The sequence below is a fragment of the Pipistrellus hanaki genome (genome assembly GCF_964339955.1).
Source record: "Pipistrellus hanaki genome assembly, chromosome: 6".
Lineage (NCBI taxonomy): Eukaryota > Metazoa > Chordata > Mammalia > Chiroptera > Vespertilionidae > Pipistrellus > Pipistrellus hanaki.
The window spans coordinates 48,339,007-48,362,860 of record NC_140508.1 but is presented as its reverse complement, the minus strand read 5'-3'; the positions used below and the strand labels follow the sequence as shown (position 1 = coordinate 48,362,860).

General features: G+C 36.9%; 1 protein-coding gene across 5 annotated transcripts in view; it reads right to left on the bottom strand.

The window, feature by feature from the left end:
* Positions 1–23,854, bottom strand: part of CCDC102B (coiled-coil domain containing 102B) — a 134,105-nt gene that overhangs the window by 26,998 nt on the left and 83,253 nt on the right. For 3 of the 5 annotated variants that reach the window (XM_084888905.1, XM_084888907.1, XM_084888908.1), the window contains one exon: positions 11,329–11,499. In XM_084888905.1, coding sequence (XP_084745031.1) covers positions 11,329–11,499 — 171 coding nt within the window. The remainder of the gene's footprint in view (positions 1–11,328; positions 11,500–23,854) is intronic. The other 2 variants (XM_084888906.1, XM_084888909.1) reach the window with 1 other exon arrangement.

Here is a 23,854-nt window from a genome sequence, read left to right as displayed (position 1 = left end):
TTATATGATCGATATTTATATAAAAAGCATTCTATTCAACAATTTATCCCAGATCAAGAGCTGCTTTTCTTTTCAAGAAGTCAAGTTAGCATCATGACCAGTGGAAGTTAAGCACTTGACATCCCAGAATGCTGGAGACTTAATTTGTGCCTTGAGGGACCAATATTGAGAATTTATTCAGGGTACCATAGCAACTGCAGAATCAGAGCAATGATATCATGTGGCAAATTTGTAGCTGAGAGAACACAAGTTCCATTGGATCACTTGGGGCAACTATATTACAATTGTTGATGGTGTGGCATCTTGATAAGGAACAATTAATTGGTGTTAATTTTACCCAAAGTAAAGACAACATTAGAACAACTCTTTATATCAAGATGTGTGACCAAAAGGTAAGGATATTTAATTGTAACCAATGTCTCCTAAGGGTTTTGATGTGAGTCTTTGTTAAAACTGACTTCATTTTATTGACCTGAGTGATATGCTAAAGTAAAAATTTGCACAGAGCATAACAATAGCTTGTCTAATATCAAAGGAAGACAAAGCACTGTCAAATAATATTAATTTTTATGACAACACTTGTATTTGGGAAATACATATATCATATGATGATCAGTCTCTTCACTGAGAAACAGGAGAACTAATAAAGATGCAGGAACAAACAATCCTTCCTCCATTTTATTTTGCTCAGTTAACACACAACAGATGTCTGCTTTCAGAAGGAAGCTTTGGGAGAGCACTGGGCTCTGTGCCTCCTTGCCTTTGGATATTGGAATGAATTCCAGCATCATGAAACTCAATGAAAGAAATGAAATTGCCATTTGTGTCCTAAATTTCAAGCTATTCTCACATGACATGAAACACAAGGCTTATTCTCCAACTATTGTTTAATACAGGTATAAAAATCCAGTTACTCATTGTTTTAACAAAAAAAAATTATAGAAAAACCAAAGATGTAAATAGATTAAAAATATAAAATTCTCATAAATGAATTTAGGCATTAGAAACAGGAAAAGTAAGTACAAAACTACTCTGTTTTAACTGATAACATGATTTGGAAACTCCTCAATGCTCTTTATTCTAGCCATTTAGCACAGTTATCAAGACAGGACCTGTCACATCCTAGGCCATCTACAGAGGTGACAATCTAGTGAGTCAGAAATCTGCTTCCACAAAACATGGAAGCAGAAATGGCATTTTCATTAAGAGCCACATGACAAACATCCAAAAAAGGAACAAATGGAATATTTAAAAAAGAGTAAATACTCTGTTAGAGTATAATTAAGGCTCAAGGTATTATTAAGACAATTAGGGGGGAAAAGATGGTGGCTGGTAGGATGGAAATGAGGGAAGGGATGTGAGTGAGGGGATGGAAGGAGAGTGTGTGGATGTGTGTGGTGTGTGAGTGAATGAGAGACAGTTAAATTGGGGAGGAGCAGCAGGGGCTGGCAGACAAGGTTCTCTGGGACAGGGAGAGACTACCACCTCTGCGGGCACTCCCTAGATTGTGGGAATCAGACACGGGAGCCCACATCATCTTGGAAGGGAGAGTGGCTTCTTCTGGGAATTCATCAGCCAGACAGGCCTTGAACACAGCCCCTGACTTGGCAGCCACTCCAGCCAAAATCCTGCTGTCCTACCCATGGACCCTGGGATATCCACCTCAAAAGGTGCATCACTCCCGCAGCAGTAAGTGCAATTTCCCCCTCCCCAGCAGCAGACCTCCAGACACCACAGTCGCACCCATGTTTCCAGCATGCAGGCCTCCAGGGCTACCACTCCACAGGTCACTCTTAGGAGCCACTGTGAGCCCCTGCTGGCTGTGATTTTGTACAGAAAAGGGCGCGCTGTCCCACAGTAGAAATTTTGAATTTCCTCTTCCTGAATACCTGCCCATAGACACCTCAATTGCATGGCTTCAGTGCCAGGGACCTTCAGAGTGCTTCAGTGCACTACACTGGCATACACACTGCAAGTGTCCCCATGAGTCATCACTGGGAGCTCATGCACACATCCAATCACAGGCACAGCAGCAAAAACAATCTTTCCACTCACAGTTGCAGAACTCTGGACACTACAGTTGCACGCTTTTCCAGCATGCAGGCCTCCCAATCCACAGGCACCCACTGGGTGTCACAGTGAACCCTGCTAGGCACATGGGATTTCTACCAAGGGTGCAAGACAGCAAAAATTGGGACACCACCTCCACAGCTGCTGATTTCTAGACACCGCATGTGTGTCTTTCCAGCTCGCAGGCCTACATCAAGAGAACCCAAAAAGCTCAAGTAGGGAGCTACACTATATTACCAAGCCCAGAAGACCTAAGATATCACACGAGTAGCACCAACCCCAAAAGAACCTGGGTAGCAAATTAATTAGAGTTATAACTCTGATTACAAATTACAGAGTTATAACTCTGGTAAACATATATACCCCCAATACAGAGGCACCCAAATATATAAAACAACTTCTGGAAGATATCAAGAGAGAAACTGATAGCAATACAGACATAGTAGGGGACTTTAATATATATTTTTATTGATTTTTTTTTACAGAGAGGAAGGGAGATAGAGAGCTAGAAACGTCAATGAGAGAGAAACATCGACCAGCTGCCTCTTGCACACCCCCTACCAGGGATGTGCCCGCAACCAATGTACATGCCCTTGACCGGAATCGAACCTGGGACCTTTCAGCCTGCAGACCAACGCTCTACCACTGAGCCAAACCGGCTTCAGCCATAGTAGGGGATTTTAATACCCAACTGACACCACTGGATAAATCATCTGAACAAAAATCAGCAAATAAACAAAAAACCTAAATTACTCACTAGATCAGATGAATTTAATTGACATCAGAATATTTCAACCCAATGCTACAGAATATACATTCTTCTCCAGTGCACAAAGGACATTTTCAAAGACAGACTGAATATTATGACATAAACAAATTGAGAGACAAAAATCACACAATCATATCAATCGATGGAGAAAAAGCATTTGACAAAGCCCAACACCCTTTTCTGATAAAAATACTCAGTAAAGTGGGAATAGAAGAATCATACCTCAATATAATAAAATTTTATATGACAAACCTATACCCAACATCATACTCAATGGGCAAAAACTAAAACCATTTCCCTTAAGAACAGGAATAAGACAGGGACGCCTGTTTTCCCCACCTATATTCAACATAGTACTAGAAGTGCTAGTCAAAATGATCAAATAAAAGAAATAAAAGGCATCCAAACTGGAAAAGAAGCAAAATTGTCATTATTCGCAGATGGCATGCTACTGTACATAGAAAACCCTAGACTCCATAAAAATTATTAGACTTAATAAATGAATTCGGCAAGGTAGCAGGATACAAAATTAATGACAAGAAATTTGTGGCATTTTTATACACCAATAGTGAACATACAAAAAGAGATTAAAAAAACATTTCCATTTACCGTTGCACACATAAAAAATAAGATACCTAGGAATAAACTTAACTAAGGAGGTAAAAGACTTCTTCTCAGAAAACTACAGGACATTGAAAAAAAAATAGAGGAAGACAGATGGAAGAACATACTGTGTTCGTGTTCATGGATTGGTAGAATCAACATAATTAAAATGTCCATACTACCCAAAGCAATCTACAGATTCAATTCACTCCCCATTAAAATACCAATAGCATATTTCACAGATCTAGAAAAACTCTCCAAAAATTCATTTGGAAAACAAACACAAAAACACACAAAACAGATTTTTAAAAAATGAATAACTGCAGCAATCCTGAGAAAGAAGAACAAAATAGGGATCTCAGTGCCAGATATCAAGCTGTATTCAAAGCCACTGTTCTCAAAACTGCCTGGTACTGGCACAAGAACAGACATAGACCAATGGAATAGAAGAGAGAACCCAGAAATCAGCCAAAACCACTATGCTCAATTAATATTTGACAAAGGAGGCAAGAACAAACAATGGAGTCAAAGTCTCTTCAATAAATGGTGCTGGGAAGTTTGTTCAGACACATGCAAAAAAAAAAAAAAAATGAAACTAGACCACCAATTTACACCATACACAAAAATAAACTCAAAATAGATAAAGAACTTAAATGTAAGACTGGAAACCATAAAAATACTAGAGAAATCCAGGCAGCAAAATCTCAGATATATGCCAAAGAAATATGTTCACCAACACAGCTCCTAGGGCAATGGAAACTAAAGAGAAAATAAACAAATAGGACTACATCAAAATAAAAAGCTTCTGCACAGCAAAAGAAACTATCAACAAAACAAGACAACCCACTGCATAGGAAAACATAATTGCCAACAATAACTCCAATAGGGTTTAATCTCCAACATTTACAGGGAACTCATACATCTTAACAAAAGGAAGACAAACAATCCAATAAAAAAAAAATGGGCTATGAACTAAATAGATACTTTTCAAAAGAAGGCATAAGGAAGGCGAACAGACATAGGAAAACATGCTCAAAGTCAATAATCACTGGAGAGATGCAAATCAAAATGACTGTGAGGCACCATCTCACACCTGTCAGAATGGCAATCATCAACAAGTGAATATATTGGCGAGGATGCAGAGAAAAAGGAACCTTTCTGCACTTCTGATGGGAATGCAGACTGGTGCGGCCACTGTGGAGAACAGCATGACATTTCCTCAAAAAAAAACTAAAAATGGAACATCCATTTGACCCAATAATCCTACTTCCAGGAATATATCCCAAGAAACCAGAAACACCAATCAGAAAGGATATATGCACCCCTATGCTCACAGCAGCACAATTTACAATAGCTAAGATTTGGAGTCAGCCTAAGTGGCCATCAGCAAATGAATGGATTAAAAAACTTTGGCACATCTACACAATGGAATACCATGCTGCTATAAAAAGGAAGGAACTTTTACCATTTGAAACAGCATGAACCCTCGCCTGGGCCCTCCTGCCACGGCCCCCCAGCACCTTATCTGCCGGCAGCCCCACTCTTGATGCCACTGTTCGCATCCACTGACAACGCAGAATGATTGGGTCTGGTGCCAGCAGTGGGTGCAAGCAGGGCTGGTGCCATCAGTGGGTGCTAGCAGCAACTGCTGCCCCAATTGCACCTCAGGAGCAAGGGGAGGTGGAGAAGCCTTCAGGGGAGATCAGGGCTGGCAGCCACTGCTTGCAACCGCTGACAGCTCAGAGCACTGGAACCGTGGCATGTGGGAGCAAAGAATTTTTAGTAACCACCAGACATTTGACCTGATGAGAGCGACCAGTGCCCCACCTTGGTCTGGCAAGCAGATCACTTGCTTCTCCTTCCTATTCTGGCCAACACCCGCCATGTTCTGCGCACATCATAGCAACCGCCTGTTCGGTTTTTCCGCTGTTGGGTCTATTTGCACATTAGCCTTTATTATATAGGATATTCTTTTTATTTTTTTAGTTTAGAAGAGAACCTCTGAAAGGACAATAAGAGGAACAACATAATATATAGAGAAGAAATGTTTTGCTCTACAATACAAATATGTATCTGGGTTTCAATTTCCCTAGAGACAAAACATATGCAGGGACATTACTTATCTGGTACCTTCTCTTTCCTGAATAAAGATTTTTGGTTCGCCGAAACCGGTTTGGCTCAGTGGTGGAGCGTCAGTCTGCGGACTGAAGGGTCCCAGGTTCGATTCTGGTCAAGGGCATGTACATTGGTTGCGGGCACATCCCCGGTAGGGGGTGTGCAAGAGGCAGCTGGTTGATGTTTCTCTCTCATTGACATTTCTAGCTCTCTCTCTCCCTTCCTCCTCTCTGTAAAATATCAATAAAATATAAAAATAAAAATAATAAAATAAAATAAAAAAGATTTTTGTTTCATAGTCACCTAAAAGCATTTCTATGGGTTTCTTTCCTGAGATAGAATATAAGACAAAATAAACTAAATACAACTTTTAATGAAGAGGTTTCAAATATAAAACCTTGTAATAAAATATATACTCTTCCATTTAAAGAAGAGATACATGCTGATTAGTGTATAGACTTTTGCCTGCATAACCTATAGATGGTTTTTGGCCACATTATTATGGAAGATTCATAGAAAGAGAAAGAATTCTGAAAGTACAATGTTTCTAAAAATAGGTCCTTCATTATTTGTTGAATTATATTTAAGCTTCTGAGTTCCAAACTTCCTGCACTGTCTACTGTAATATTTGTAGTTATTTCAGAGCTGGTCCAATTAGCCATATGTTTCCAGATCTCTCTCCACCAAGAAACTTTCATTTCCTCTCAATAATTTTGATTATTGTTATCACAAATGACCAACATGTGCAGCAGTAGCTGAATTGCTTACTATGAGAAAAAAAGGGGTTAACTGGTATATTAGACAAGTGTTTAAAATATAGTGAAAATATTTAAATTTTATTTTATTTTCCTAGTTAAAAAAAATAACTTTATAATCAAGTTAGGGCTCTCCCTATTATCACGTTAAGCTACTTTAACAGGAATTATAAATGGAAACATAGTCATGATTTACAAGATTTATGCAGTACTGAAATATAAATAAAACATCTCTCCCTCTAGAGAGTAAGTAGACAAATGCTGGCACACTTTGTTTAATTTAATGCCAACACAGCACTTCCAGTCATAGTATTCATGATATTACAAAGGTCAAAGGAGACTCATTACTGCTGATGGCATAAAGACAGATAACCAATATTTAAAGCACATTCCTTAAAACAGAAATCTAATTCTCGCTCTGCATGTGTAAAAAATGATGAGAAGGTAGTGAGCATTGTTTCAGTAGAAGGTAGTGAGCATTGTTTCAGTAGAGCAAGATTCAGATTCCAAAATTTAACACTGTCTTCACACCCTTCTTTGAACATAACTGAGCCCTACCGTCTGAGTTACTGGAACCAACTGAATGTTTCATCTGCCTTTTATTTTGCATATTAATACAAAGTCAATGCAATGAAAATGGCCCCCAAAAATCTTTACGTTATTATGAAAGTAATTTAGATCTCACAGGCCTCCAGACTACTTCTCTGGGTCCTTCAGAGTTGAGAACGGCTGATTTAAAGAATGTTTTCCCAATAGAACATATTCCATGCTGGATGAGCTCCTAATATTATTAGTTTACTTTGACTGGAAGTTTCTAGAAACAGTGCAAAAATGTCCTCACATATCTGACCCATACCTCCTTGCATATAAGTTACATTTAAATGGGAAGCACATCATTCAATTAGTAGAGCATAAGGCATGTCATTCAGATGGCTACATACTAGTAATATATGCTTCCAAGATCCCTGCTTGGAATGTTGTTGTCCAGTTCATTGCAGACTAACTGTAAATAGTCCTAGAGATTTTTTTCACTAACACTGCACAAGTTCTAGTACATGTAGCCTCCTGATAAAGAACTATTACATAAGTGAATAAACGAAAGCAAACAAACATGCCTTAAATGCATATGAATGAATAAAGTGGGAAGAGGGTTGGAAAAATTCACAAATGCTACTGGCACTTTATTTATGCTCTACTGGTACATAATTGCATTATTATATCATTTATTAGACTGTTTTGTCCACCATATTTATTGAAGTAGTCAGTTGTTTTGGTATTTTAATGTGGATATGTATGTAATAGCTCCTGCATTATGGTAATTAAGTTCCAATTTAATTTTGCCATTATATGATGTAATATACAATCCCAGAAAGACTTCAAAGAAATGATGACAAAAGAATGTTTAGCTTCTAACAAATATATATCAAATTAAATTTTTAAAAATAAAATTTTTAAAAACCAATTGCTTAAAGAAAAACAAGTCATTTAAACGAGAATTTTTTTTTAATTTGCTTTTTAAATCAAGACCCTAGGTTTTCTCTTATGGCCCCAAATATCTATTCTTTCTGCAGTAGAGGAATAATATCTCCTTTCCATTTATTTAAAATCTGTTAACTAGAGGAGTTAGAAATTTTTGTATTTTCAAGTTGTAATTAAACATTAATTTTAACTAATTTAAATGTTAAGAATTTGCTAGTATGAAATTAAAAGGCTCAGCAGAGTTTTCCTGGCTTCTCAACGATAAGTCAAATTGGGAAAATACTGACTGCTACCTAATGCAAAATCTTATTTCCATGAAGAATATGTCATTCTGCCCGGGCAGGATTCTCAGTGGTTGAGCCATCAACCCAGGAACCAAAGAGGTCTCTGAATTCCTGGTCAGGGCACATGCCTAGATTGCATGGGGGCTTGATCCCCAGTAGGGGGCATGCTGGAGACCAACGATGGATGTTTCTCTCCCTCTTCCTTTCTCTCTCTCTAAAATCAATAAAATACATTGGGAGGAGGGGTAGGGGGAGATTTCATTCCCAGCCACCTAAAATAGTGATGACCTTTATCAGAGGAAAATTAGAGATCTGACAACTACAAAAAAATAACCCAGATTACAAAACCCATACCAGTTAAGAGTGCTTTGGGTCAGTTCTTTCTGGTGATCAACTGATTGAACATAAAGAACAATGAAATATTTTGTATGTTGAATATGTATTTCTACACATCTACTTCTAGGCATTTATCTAAATACTTATCCATATGGAATTATGGTCCTAAAAGATTGTACTAGATAGCAGCACAAATTTCATTTGTCAAATCAGAGGACCATGCCCACTGTTCAACTTTGGGTCTACATTCTTCCCACAGAAATGGCTGCAAATATCTGCTGGGACCAGTTTGGCTCAGTGGATAGAGCGTCGGCCTGCAGACTGAAGGGTCCCGGGTTCGATTCCGGTTAAGGGCATGTACCTTAGTGCGGGCACATCCCCAGTGGGGGGTGTGCAAGAGGCACTGGTCGATGTTTCTCTCTCATTGACATTTCTAACTCTCTGTCCCTCTCAATTCCTCTCTGTGTAAAATCAATAAATTTTAAAAAAAAGAAAAAAAAGAAATGGCTGCAAATATCAAAACACACACATTCACACTCCCTCAATATAATGTAGCATATGCTCTTAGTCACAAACTATTTGATTTCCTCCCTACCTATTAAACAATTTTTACCCTTTCCACAAGAAAGACTACCCAAGCAATCTTCCAATCTCAGCATTGGTCTCAAAGTCAAAGATCTAATGATAATATCTACATCAGATCTCAAAATGTATTTTCTTGCTCCAGAAATCTATATACTCAAAAGACAAGTAGTGCACTCTTTCCCCCATACATTCCTAATATACTATAGTGAAACAAGGCAAGGAAAATTGCAATAAACACACCTATGATCAGAATTAGAATAGAATTTTTTACAGAACTAGAAAAAATAATCCCAAAGCTTATATGGAAGCATGAAAGACCCAAGTAGCCACAGAAATCTTGAAAGAGAAGAACAAAGATGGAGATATCACACTACCTGATATCAAGCTATATCACGAGGCTATAGTAATCCAAACATAATGGCACTGGTATAAAAACAGACATATAGATCAATGAAACAGAATAGAAAGCCCCAAAATAAACCCACACCTATATGGTCAATTAATCTATGACAAAGGAAGCAAGAATATACAACAGGGTAAAGACAGTCTCTTCAATAAATGGTGCTGGGAAAACAAGACAGATACCACAGCTATTTTTTTAAATTACATGATTCGACTGCTGACTCAACTCTTTGGGAACTAATGCTTCATTAGCCCTTCAACCCCACAGAATTTTATTATTTCCTTGCCAATGGCTCAGTCCCAAGCAATTTTTAAAGACTGTATTGGCAAACACAGAGAATTAGTTATCACCATGTCCAACAAATACTTGCATATTAAAACCATTCACAGGAATAAATAGCCATGACAACATAAAAACCTAGAACCATTCTCTTGAGCCTTCCTACAGTCTTCCTATTCTGACTTACTGGTCTGCAGTCCCACCCAGTGTACATGCATATAATTTAACATATACATCTTCATAAAAAGAACCACAGTAAGGATCAAATGCCCACCCAAAAGTAGGGGCCAGGAAGAGCAAGGAACAATGTAGGAACCTCGCTGGGTAAATCATTCTGCTTTCATATAATGTTATTAGGGAAGAAAATGTAGTTTGCTTGATTGGCATACTTTTGGCTGAAAATTAACCCTCCAAATGTAGAATGTGTTATGTTATTTAATTACTCCTTGGAATAATAATTCAGTTTAATTTTTTAAAGTTCCAACTGTTTGGCATTGTCTTGAAATAGTCTTTCTAACCAGGGAACTAATGGCTTTGTTTGTTTCGCCTCAGGAGCAGGTGCAGGGACAAGAACACCACCTGAAGTAACTGCTGCCACATGGTGACGGTCTCACAATCACACTGACAGATGGGACTGTGTTTTGTTCAAAACAAATATTTCTTTGCTGTTTGTAATTGCAACTGAAATCCCCTATCTGTCACAGGTGTGCTTTAAGGACATCACACTGAGGCCTCTTAAATCCATAAACCATTAATGAGTTGACCTTATACAATACAAGATGGCTTCATTCTTTTAAACACCAGAGAGCACTGGAGAGAATATATAGCCTAATATGTGACATAACATATAATCATTACAACTATAACATTTCTCTAAAATATAGACTGAAAAAACTTAAAACACCAAGCCTCAGGGATATTGTGCCCATATATAAACATACACACACACACACACACACACAAACACACACACACACACACACACACACACACACGTGCACATGCACCCATGCTGGAGCATATTTGAATTGTTGAAATCAAAACCAATTGAAGATCAACCATTTTGGTTCCCTGAGCAGACGGAACCAGTGCAGTCATACAGACACAGTGTAATTTAGCTTTTTTTTTTTTTTCCTAAACCAACTTAACCTTGGTCATTTCTTGCTTATACCTCTGGAAATCCTAGGCAGAACTTGAACTCTTTCCCAAGGTCAATAGGAGGTAACCACTGAAAATTCCCACACTGTAACCAATCCTTGAAGAACAAATAGACCCTGTTCCAGGCTCTATCAACAGCTTGATAATAATACATCCCTATTTTGGGTTTGATGCTCCCAGTTTGCCAACTTTTTGGTGTGTGCACAGTAAACTTGAACAATTCCTACCACAGTGACTCACTGCTTTTACTTGGGCTATTTATAAACCTTTGAGAAAAGCTCTAGTGCATGCATAAAAATACACTTTTAGCAACACAAAGATGAGCTAGATAATATTTTTCCTTGCAGTTATATTTTAAAATTTATTTTGGTGTTTAAAATGTAAAAAACTTTATCCCAATTAAAGCCCTCTGTTAGTAGAGGAGGAAATGCTTTCTATGTACTATGAAGAGCTACTTTGCTGCTATCTAGTGTATGTTGATATAGAAGGTACCTTATCTTCTTTTTGGTTGAGTCTCAGTTTTAGTTCTTCCACTCCAAATCGCAGTTTCTTTACCTCAGCTGCACTCTGATCAGCTCGGTGGTTGGCGAGAGTCAGCTCTGCTGTTTTCGCCTGATGTTGGCAGCTGAGTCTACCGTAGGCGTGTTGAAGGTCCAACAGTTCCTATCAAAAGAAAGCAGGGATCCTATTGTTTGTAATTCACTCCCATAAAGTCAGAAGAAAAGTAACTTCTTTGGACAAAGGAGAAAAGTATTCCAGGAAGAATTCAGATGATGCATCTTTTCATCAGTAACTGTATATTTCTGCAATTAGATGTGCTGATTAGCATAACCATATCAGAAAATGTATTTGCCAGTGGCTGAAGTGGCAAAGAGAATGCAGCTCGTTTTTAAAACTATTTTAATATTTTCTTATTGATTTTTAGAGAAAGAGTAAGGGAGAGGGAGAGAGAGATAGAAACATGGATGAGAATTGATCAACTGCTTCCTGCACACCCCCTACTGGGGATGGATCCTACAACCCAGACATGTGCATCTCTTGGTGCAAGGTGTCCATGATCAACCATTGAGCCACACTGGTTGCGTGAGAATGCAGCTCTTCATGTTCTTGAGTCAATGACCAGTTTCCCAGGTTATGCAAATTTAGGTTTTATGTATGATTTCTAAAGGAAGAAATCACATATCTATAAGGGCAGAATAAAATATAATAAAAATAAATGCAAGAAGAGTTGTTCATCTACTAAGTCAGCATATGTATTAAAAATTAGCAGACTATCTGCTTTTAATTAGTTCCCTAAGAAGTAGCATTTGTGCTGCTGTTGTCACTGTATTCCAGGCACCACTCTGTAATGACCTGAGTGCTTCTCAGAGACCTAAGCAAAAGGTTGTCCTGTGAAAACCAGTGAATTTATCAGGAAGTTATTGAATTTTAAATCTATCTTGTTATAATCAACACCCCACCACATATTAATCAACAAGGTTACATTAATTGCCCTCACATTACTAATGTTGCCTCTCATTTTTTTTTGAATTTTCTTTGCAAATTAACTGTACTATTGTAGAAAATATCTATATTAAAACTATAAAAAATAACCTCTAGTTCCTCATCCTATTAATAAAAGCCTATGTAGTCATCACGCCGTCACGCCATGATGCCCTCACATTGCAACTACCAATCACCAGGAGGCTGTGTGCACAGCGGGCATGCAAAGGTGGGCAGGGCTTCATGCGCAAGTAGGTGGGTGAGGGTTGATTTTGGGTGCGAGGCACGGAGATGGGCCTGCGGCTTCGCACAGTGAGGACTGGAGGTCCCGCAGCTCCATGCAGCGAGGCCTGGGGTTTGCAGCTTCGTGAAGTGTGGAGGTGGGACCCCTGGCTCCAGCCTACCTCTTTGGGGCAATCCATCAAGGAGGCCTAGATGGGTGGGCACGGCCTAACTCTTTGGGGCAATTGATTGCAGGGCTTCCACATTGTGAGAGTGCACAGGCCAGGCTGGGGGACTCCCCCCACATCCCCCTCCCCATGAACAAATTTCATGCACAGGGCCTCTAGAAGCATTATAAAACTTAAAGAAAAGCCAAGGTTATTTCTTTAATTTCATGAAAAAAGCAAATCAAACCACAAGAAAATATCACCTCACAACTGTTAGAATGACTGTTATGGAAAAGACCAGAAATTATAAGCATCAAGGGTGTGGAGATGGAAATGTAATTGGTGCAGCCACTGTGGAGACAGTGTGGAGGTTCCTCAAAAAATTAAAAATATAACTACCTACGTATATGACCCATCAATCCCACTTCTGGAAATGTATCATAAGGAAATGAAAACACTATCTCAAAAATATATTCTGCACCCCAAGTCACTACAGCATTATTTACAATAACTAAGACATGGAAATAACCCAAGTCTTCATTAATGAATGGTGAATAAAGAAAATTTGGTGCATATGATGGAATATTATTTAGCCATAAAAAAGGAAATCCTCTGATTTGCAACAACATGGGTGGATTTTGATAGCTTTGTGCTAAGATTAAGTGACAAAGACAAATGAATACTGTCTGATCTCATATGTAGAATCTAAAAACAAAAAAAAACTTCATAAATACAAAGAATAGATTGGTGGTTGTGATGGGGGAAATAGAAGTAAAATGGGTGAACATGGTTATTTTCAGTTATAAAATAAGTCCTGAGGATATAAAGTACAGCATGACGACTACATTTAATAAATCCCTACTGTATATTGAGAGTTGCCAAAACAATAGATCTTAAAATGTTTCATCACAAGAAAATAAAAATTTAACCATATGGTGATGGATGTTAATTAGAATTATTGTGATCATCTTGAAATATATAAATACTGAATCATTGAAACTAACATAATGTTATATGTCAATTATATCTCAATTTTAAATAAGACTAAGCATAGAGATTGACTGCTGGGTCAAAGACAAGGATCTAAGAAACCAGCAGTGGTGATGAAGAGAGAGAGCTAGTCAAACGAGGATAAAAACCCGCAGAATTTTCTCATTCATAGGATGAGAAAAACATTGTAGTTAAGAATGATTCCTTTCTTTCTGCTTCAGCTCTGATGGGGTGGTGGTGCCCTTCACCAAATGAGGACATACAAAAAGAAGAGCAGATTGGAAGAGAGGGGACACATCTCAATTTTGGAAAAGTTGAGATTATATTCCTGGGACACCAGGGACATGCCCAGTAAGGAGCTCAATATGCTAGTCTGTACTGGGGGTTGGGAGCAGGGAGGGCAGTGAGGGTAAGAAAGATATAAGGATTAAGTTTAGAAGTGAAGTTTGTAGTTTACAGAGTGAAAGTGGGTACAATTCCACTGAGAAATAAAAATGAATTGAAGTCACAATCCCAAGGTTAACCAACCTAAAAGGAATAAGAATAGAAAAAAGAATCCAGAGAAGAGATAAACCAAATAACTTGTATGCATAGCCTATGGACACAAACAATAGGGTGATGGAAACTTGGGGGGTGGGTAGAGCCTGGGAGAAGGGGGATAAAGGGAGAGAAGTGGGAAACATCTGTAATACTATCAACTTTATCTTATTAATGTAAGTAAGATAAAGGGAGGGCTGTTCCAGAGACAAGAAAAAAGTCAGGAGTATTGGAATTAAATATAACAAGAAGTTCCAAGAAAATGAAGATAGAAAATTCAAGAGGAAATGTTGACAGTATGGAATGTTTAGGGAAATAAAAAGAATAAAATATATCTATTAAATTTTACCCTTAAATCATCATTGTCTTCAGCAATACATTCCAGTGGTGAGTAGTTTCTGTAGCAAGCTTATTTCAATATATTTTAATAGTAGAAAACAATAAACAAAGATGTGAAATGTTTGGGCTTTTAGTCGAGAAAAATCTGAATGAAAGTTAAGCATATGTAAAAAACATACAGTCCTTCAAATTATTTGTCAGTGTGTAAGTCTTTGTAAATCTGAAGATCTAAAGCTATACAGCTGGACAGTAAATATACTTCACAAATCTTTATAAGTGTACATGGGTCTCAATAGTGGAGCTTTATATAACAATAATCATATGCAATGTGTTTGAATACAGATATTTTTGATAGGATAACATTCGTTTCTCAAATAGATTGACTCCCTAGTGATGTAAAGGACTGGCGGCAGGCTTTCAATTTCATATGTGGCTTATGAATTCATGCATTAGTTTGTGCTCTTGTATGTAAGGATATCGCTTTTCATCTAGAATTAATTTTGTAGCTGATACATCAAGTACTGAAGCTTAAATGATTTTGATTTTGGCAAGCTGACAGACTAAAACACCATTTTCTTGTAACTAAAAGTGACATGAGAGGCTGTTAAAAATAAATCAAGGTTATATGCATCTATCTGAAGAAAAACTAAATGGCACATAGAGAATTATATGTTATTTCTATAAATTCACTTTTTTTCTAATTATAATTCAGGTACTAGTTTAAATATGATTCCTTTTGCGATGCTTTCTTAATTGCCCAAATATAAACAATGATCCACAGTGTTATTTTGAAATCGCCTTTCTTATGATCTGGTCATTTCTATCTACATGTACATTTATTTAAGATTCTTTTTTCTTACTAGTCAATTAATATTGTGTACACATATAAACACACAGAACCACACACAAAGTAGAAGCAATTTAGAATCATGTGAAAGTGTGTAAATTAACCTAATTAGTTGTCAGGCCAATAGGAAATTGGAGGTCTAATTGTAGAATTTTGAAAAAAAATAATGAAAATACTATACAGACTTTAGAGATAGTCAATACTTCTACTAACAAAAAAGATATGACTTCAATTTAAAGGATGGTTATCTTTCTAATTTGCTAATTGCTAATACATAATTTAATTATATTTTCTAAAATATTGATTGTTTTTAGGACTTTAACTTAAATTTTTCTTAAATTTTTATTCTCCCTAAACAGGCATTTTGAAATCCATGAATGCCCACAATTTTCTGAAGTAATTATTTTCCAGTGTTCAAAATATAAATATCATTTTAAATATATTTTGGGGGTAGAAACCAAATGAGTTTTTTAAATAAGAAAAAGAACAATCAAATTGTGTAAAATATGTCCTTTGTGCACACTTTTCTTTCAATCATCATAAATTGTTAAATTTAGAATTTATAAATTATGAGAGCATAATAATATTCATTTATTGTTATATATCAACTGCTATTTATTTTTGTCATATTCTGAAGTTAATCTGATAGATCTAAAATAATATCTTTGTGGGAAAATATGTTGAGACAGAAGTGGTGGAGAATATTACTTTCTTATACTTTTTTATGGACAGGCTTTCATTACAAAGTGAAAGGAAGATAACACCAAACACAAGATGATATGAAGTTGACATGTCAGAAGGATAAAGGTATAGGCATGTGGGAGTGCTTTTGAAGAAGTAATAAAATAAAGCATTAGGTATTGAGAAAAAAGGTATGGGGGGGGGAGTGATGTTATGGGCAGACTGGGTAAAGATCTTAAAATTCTGGTATAAAGAGATTGACTTCTAATTTTTGTTTTAGGTGTTACAATAAATACAGCTCTAATCTCACAATGCACATTTCGTCATTTTACCCAGGAGAAATCTTGACATCCATGTTAGTAAAGATTTTTTTCTATTGTAATAAATGTAATAAATAATAGAGCCTATTTCAAAAGCTTGTAGTGTGCAATCAACTACATATCAGTACATGTGTATATATGTATATATTAGTATATATGTATATAACAAATATAAATACTTATTTTATATATAGCTAATTATTACTCTTACTAGAGACCTGGTGCATGAATTCATGCACAGGTGGGGGTCCAGCCAGCCCACCCTGATGAGGGCCCATCAGGCCAGGCTGGTGAAGGGAAGGGGCCAGGGGCAGTTGGCCAGTTGGCCATGCTCCCAATCAGAGTTTTTCAGGCCAATTGGGGGTGAGGATGGCTCGGGAGAGGGGCTGTGGGTGGTTGGTTGGCTGGCCACAACCCTGATGGGGGTGTTGGGGGCCAATTGGGGGTCAGGCCAGCTGTGAGGGAGTAATGATGGGGGGCAAAATCAGGGCCTGGATCAGGCTGATCGGCTGCTGGAGTGCATGTCATAGCCACCAGTCATTCTGGTCAATCCACTGTTTCAGTTGCTGAGCTTTTATATAGAGAGATTACCACAAGAATAAACCATCCTCACCGTGCTCTAATTAATGCCTGCACACAGCCAATGATTGGCAGAACTAAAAAAGGACCATATATAGTAAGCAGTCAATATTTTTAAGTTCTGTATTGATTAAATAGTTCATTCCATGTGTGACTTGTTACAACCTCCAGAGGGCATATACCATATCAATAGGGAAACAATACATACTCTTTGTCTCCAATCTTAAACAAGTTTACTAAAGTGGTTTTATAAAACTCACTCTCATATACCAAAAGATGCTGGTAATGTGAAACAAACTGTCACAGTTCCTACCCTCAGAGATGGAGTTTTAGATGCAAGCAACTGAACAAATAAATGAAAAAGAGTTTAGTGAGTACAAGAATATTGTGGTAGGAGCACATTGGAAGGTAGTATAAAGCAACCATGAAAGATTTGAGAAGACTCAGAAAGTCACTATCATAAAACTTACCAAGAACTCTACATCAAAAAACCCTCAAACAAAAACCTCTTTTGATTCTATGCTCACTTCAAGATATAGCCCATATATCTATTCTCCTTCACAGTAAAACTTTCTAAAAAAATTTTCTATAGTTGTTTTACCTACTTCTCCATGCACAATTACTTTTTGCCTCTATTACATATTCACATGATTCTAGAAAAACTGTTCTTATCAGGTTGCTAATGGTTTCTGGAAAGCCAAACATAATGCTCACCAACCATGTCTAAGTTACACTCTAAAATCTCAACAATGCTCTCTATTTAGTGAGGAATATATATGTAATTGATATGTATATAAAATCAATAAATTCACACACACACACACACACACACACACACATATATATCATTGACTACTGAGGTATAGACTTATATAACTGTCTATTTGATATCTACATTTGATGCCTAATGGACATTTTAAATGTAACAAGATATATCAATTCCAATGAAATAGGAAACTTAGCCAACATCCTTTTTGTTACACACAGAAATGTCATTACAACCTGAGAAAATAAGGAATAAGACAAAGAAATCAGCCCTAACATTTAGGGGTTATGTTTTAATGTTCATGTTAGGTCAGGAGATATGATATTAAGCCCAAGTCAAAAAGCAAGCTACTTCTACACAACAGAGTATAAACAAATTACTCTCATAAAAAAGGTCAAAAGTCAAAAAGACTTGAGCAAGCATTGATATAGAGGCACTAAAGTAATCACCAAGTGAAACCTTTGTAATACATGAAACAAGCAAATTCAAAATGATTCAAGAGCCCAGGGTGCATGGGCCCAGAGAAAAATCAATCTGAGGAAAAAAGTAACTCAAAAAGAAAGTTTATAATCTGAGAAGTAATGATTCAATGTGAGGAGTAAATAAACACCATAGGGAAATTAGCACCTCAAGAATTTGAACCACAGCAATCTGAAAATGATGTAAAGTTATCAAATATCATTAAAGGATTAAAGGAATATAAATTATAATAAAAATAATGTAAACTGTGAGAAGAGAATATTTGAAGAACCAAGTAGAACTTTTTGAAAAGCCAAATAAATTGCTAGAAATGAAAAAGTCAATGGATTAATTAAAATTTTAGATACTGCGGAGGAGGAAACTAAACAAGAGGTCAGAATTAGAATATACAGAATACAGCAAAGAACTGTGGGAATATGTAACTATGATAAAGTGATAAAAGACAAGCACTCCAGTATAGACTTGCATATCAAAATGTCTACTTGATATACACACTGGAATAATATTTTACAAGCTCACAATGAGCAGCCCTAAACTCTAACCATCCCTTTCATTCCTTTGGCCATATCTTAAGAGTATGGTTATATATACACTATATCTAGAATATATATGTGTGTGCGTACACACACACACACACACACACACACACACACAAGATTTGAATAGCTAAATTGTAAAGTTTAATCTACTATAAAATATGTGTGGGATTGAAGGTGTGGCCATATAGTCCTCAGAAAAGAACCAATAAAAAAGATACAAATTCTTTTTTGAATATATACAAAATTGTTAATATACTGCATATACTCACAAAGGAAATTTCCACACATTCCAACAAAATTTCCTCTCAACAAATATCTTTGAATTATTGGTGACATTTTTGCAGTCACAGGCAATCAAAGTAGAAATCAATTTTTCAAATGGCTTTAAAAATTCTCAAAAATGAATGTGAATTAGAAAATCACAATGAAAGTTCCACATATATACTGTGAAAGATCTAGCTAGATCATTGCTCAGAGGCCAAATTATAGTATTAGATATATTTAGTATACATAAGGAAGACTGAAAATAAATGAGGTAAATTGGGCATCATGAAAATTGGGACAGTGAAACAGTAGATTTTAAAAGACTGGAAGCATGAAGATAATGAAGAATAAACAAAGAATAAAGAGAAAAATGTTCCTTTAAAATACAACAAAGGCAGGTAAAACAAGATTGAGTTGAAAAATGACAGGAGGAAAAAGTAATATCAGGAATGGGGACAGGTCGAGTAGATATTTGTAAATGACTTGAGAACACTATGGAGCACAGTATACCAACATACACTAAGTCTAAGACAAAAGAATTGGAGAAATTTTTAGAAAAATATACTGTATCAAAAACTAAAATGAGAAAAACTAGAATAAACAAATGTTAATTTAAAAGTTGAACAAAGAAGGCTCAGAAGACATTTGAGGTAGGTTTTACCAAACCTTGGAGTAGATAATCTTGCTCCTTTATAAAGTATTTCAGAACCTACCCAACTATCTAGAGATAGACAGTTCCATTTAAAGTAACAAGCAGCGTGAGTGTCCAAGGTGGGAACAGAAATTGGCATGACTCAGGAGGGCAGTTTGGCAAAGTCCATCAAAGCAGCAGTTCCCAGGCCTAAGTGAAAGGGAATGGAAGAAGCAGGGCTTCTGGGTTAAGCTAAAAGGTGACTCTGACCTTCTCCCCCAACTCCCTGACCTCACTGTCAACACCTTTCTTACTAGAAAAGGCATAAGGATAGTGGCTGATAATAATTCATTGATCATATGAACAAAAAATGAATGAGCATAATGGAAGTATTTGGGGCTCTATTCTGTATAATGGGAGACAAACAAGAGGGCCAAATTCCTTTCCTTAAAAAAATTATGAATCGTGTAGATGACTGGTTATTTCTATTTAGTGATGACTGGTTATTTCTATTTAGTCAGAAAACCAAACCAAGGGGAAGGTTAAAAAAAAAAACAACAACAACAAGATCAAGATATCTTAACTGGCAGAATTAAGGTCTTTAGATCAGTGTTCAAATGTACCTGAAACATTGAAAAAAAATACATAAGACACTAAGCAGTAAGATTATATTTATTTTTGCATCCTATTTGTATATGTGTTTATATATGTACATACTGAGAGTATTTCATGTATCCCATGTACAAATTAATCCTTGCCGAAACCGGTTTGGCTCAATGGATAGCATCGGACTGCGGACTAAAGGGTCCTGGGTTCAATTACGGTCAAGGGCATGTACATTGGTTGCGGGCACATCCCCAGTGGGGGTGTGCAGGAGGCAGCTGATCGATGTTCCCCTCTCATCGATGTTTCTGACTTTCTATCCCTCTCCCTCTCTTTAAAAAATCAATAAAATATATTTTTAAAAAATAAAAAATTAATTAATCCTTATGGCATATGCTAAATAAGATTTTTCTTTAGACTCATTTTTTTTTCCTAGCAGACTTAAATCTATGAATAATAAAGTTCTACCACAATGATCAATACATTTCATCTGTTATAATACATATCCTGACTCTGTGTGATACCTAAAGATTTCTAAAGAATTGCAAACATGGCTATTAATCCTACAGCTAAACCATAAGTATAAGTTACAAATATAATTTAGTATTCGTACAATATTCTGTGTCTCCAGAGAACAAACAAATATGAAGTTAAACATTTAATGGTTAGTCACCAAAATTGTAGATGGAATCATAAGTTCTTTTCTATTTCACTGGCCCCCTGGGGACCAGAAAGTGATGGCTGACTCATTCTCAGTGGGGGATGCATTACTCCTACACAGTTTTCCTTAGAGCCATGCGCACTTAGCTAAGAAATGCTTTATAACAAAAGTTTCCAACCTTCCTTCTACCCACACTCAGGGCCCTGTAATTGTACAAAGCTACAAATATTCAGGGAAAATGCTATTTGGTTGAAATTGCTTAATTTCATTTGATAAATTAGACCTTTCCAAGTCCTTCATGTAGCCCTTCTGTGTGAAAGTGGTTTTGCATAGAGCAAACTCTCGGGATAGATAAGGCTATTGCTTTTGCTCACAATTCAAACAAATAAATAATTAAAATGAAATGAATAGACTTGTTTATTGAGTATCCAGACCCAATATCCTAACTGTTCCTACTTCCATTTACATAAGAGAAAGAGCAGAAGGCCCAATAAAGAAGAGAATAAGGAAGTGGTCAGAAAGGCAAAGAGAAATGAAACCATAGTAAGGGTTCACAAAAATTAACAGATAATAATCCACATGTTAAGATGAAGATATACAAAGAAAGAAACCTCACAGAAGAGGGAATATAACTATTCAAAAACTATAAAAATCATAAAAGTATTGATAAAGAAATGGTAAAAATGATGCTCACATACACTGCTTAGGGAAAAATTAAATTTTCATGCCTGTTTGAGGGAGATGATAATTTACCCAAATATCTCAGCATTTCTTAAAATCTATTCTGCATTTCCCAACAAAAAAAATTATTCCAGGAAAATACCAAGATACATGTGAACGTATATTTATATTCAAAATTATTCATTCTATATTACTTCTAATAACAATATTGAAAATAATCTTATAAGGTGGCACTTATTGAATAAATTATAATTAGTTCTTAGAGTGCAATCTTATAAGCCTTTAAATTATATGGGAATAATTTTTTATGACACAAAATAAGGAGGCTCATATAATGTGGAAGAAAAAGCACACTGCATAATTTGATGTACAAAATGATTCTAACTATGTATGTATACATCACAAAACACATGGTAATAACACCTATAGGAAATAGGGTTTTCTTTTTGTCCAGTTTTACATAAGGCATCACCACTGAGAACAAAGGGTCTTTAGGCTCTCTCATCATAAGACAAACAGATAAAATGTTGACCAGAAGAAAAATGAAAGGGTGGGAGGCAGAGAAATCTGGTCCCGCAGTTCGGTGTGATCCCACCTGGAGGGTGTGTGACGGGGGAATCACACCTTGACAAGGAGGCGCTGGACAGGCCCGAGATTTGAGCCCTTTGAGAGTTTTCCTCTTTCCTGGGAAACAAAGGAAGCTACTTGATCCACGTGGAGCTAAGTCAAGGGAGCTTCATAGAACACCCATCACACATGTCACCTGGAAGTGGAGAGACAGATTGATGCATCGCTCACACCAGCACAAGTAGAAGCATCCTGTTGCCACAGAGCAGGGAGATGATGATGATTCACTGGCAATGACGGGCTTTCTGTGAGTGTGGAATAAGCAGGATAACTGGGGTGACTGAGTTGTAAGTGGGCGCTGCAGAAAGGAGCTGAACTTCTCCATTAATAAAATACCCCATCCTAAAGGACCCATTTGATGGGGGAGGGAAGAGGAGGGAGACAATACCAAGAGAGGAGCCCTCTATGGAAGGGCTGGGGAAGAACTCAGGGAGGACAGGTTAGAGGTAGACAAATGGCACCTGACCATCCAATGACCAGGAGCACCCATGGTCAGCACGATACCAGTGCCTCAAACTATTCATCTCTTTCCCCTTCCAGCCATCTACGCCAGCCCTGGAGAAGTAAGAGGCAGCCTAGAGAGTGGGAAGAAGGAGTTGAGTACAAGGTGGGAAAGTGAAGAAGCGGACACTGTCATTCCCAGTGCAGGCTCCCCAGCCTGAGGCCGAAGTACAGAGGTTCTGAGCTTTGACCAAGGTGAGACTGAAACTCCTTACCGATGGGCTGGATTTCCTAACCACTGACATCACAGACCTTTCATTAACATCAGATAGAAATGCAAATAAGCTCAGCCATTCCTAGATTTTAGCTTTGAATGAAGGACAAAACTTGTCCATGGATGTCAGTATTTCAGAGAGGGTTGGTAATTGCAAAAGATTCATAAATATAGAGAAGTATAAAAACTGAAAAGTGTAGGTTGTCTATGACACATACATACTCATTAGTGAATTGTGAAATAGTACCTTTAAGGGAATGGAATAAGACAGAGTATGGATTTTCAAGAATTAAATAGTGCCAAGTAGGATAAGAGAATACAGGTCATAGGAATCCCAAATGGGCATGAGAGGAAGTGACAAACAACAGCCTGACCAAAGAGGAAGAAATGATTAGCATGGCTTTATGTTCAGTTTATACAGCATATCTTAAATATACAGCCTCTTAAAATAATTTATCAATTCAGATATACTGTCAATAGACTCAATGTTTATAATGTGTATACTGAGCTTTGAGGAAACATATTTATTCCATAATTTTAATGGAATACTGGCCATAATTTCTTAAAATAATGCAGTAGCCTCACTGACTTAGTTTTTGATGAAAAAATATTTAAACCCAAACAAAAGGGAGACACCTTACTTTTCACATTAACTATGTGGTTTCTAGATGCTTATAGACTACTAGAGGCCTGGTGCATAAAATTCATGCATGGGGGGAGGTCCCTCAGCCCAGCCTGCACCCTCTCCAATCCGACACCCCTCATTCAAAGCCAAAATCTAGGAATGGCTGAGCTTATTTGCATTCCTATCTGATGTTAATGAAAGGTCTGATCCAACTGCCTCACAATCCAGGACAGCTTGCTCCTAACTGCTCGCCTGCCTGCTT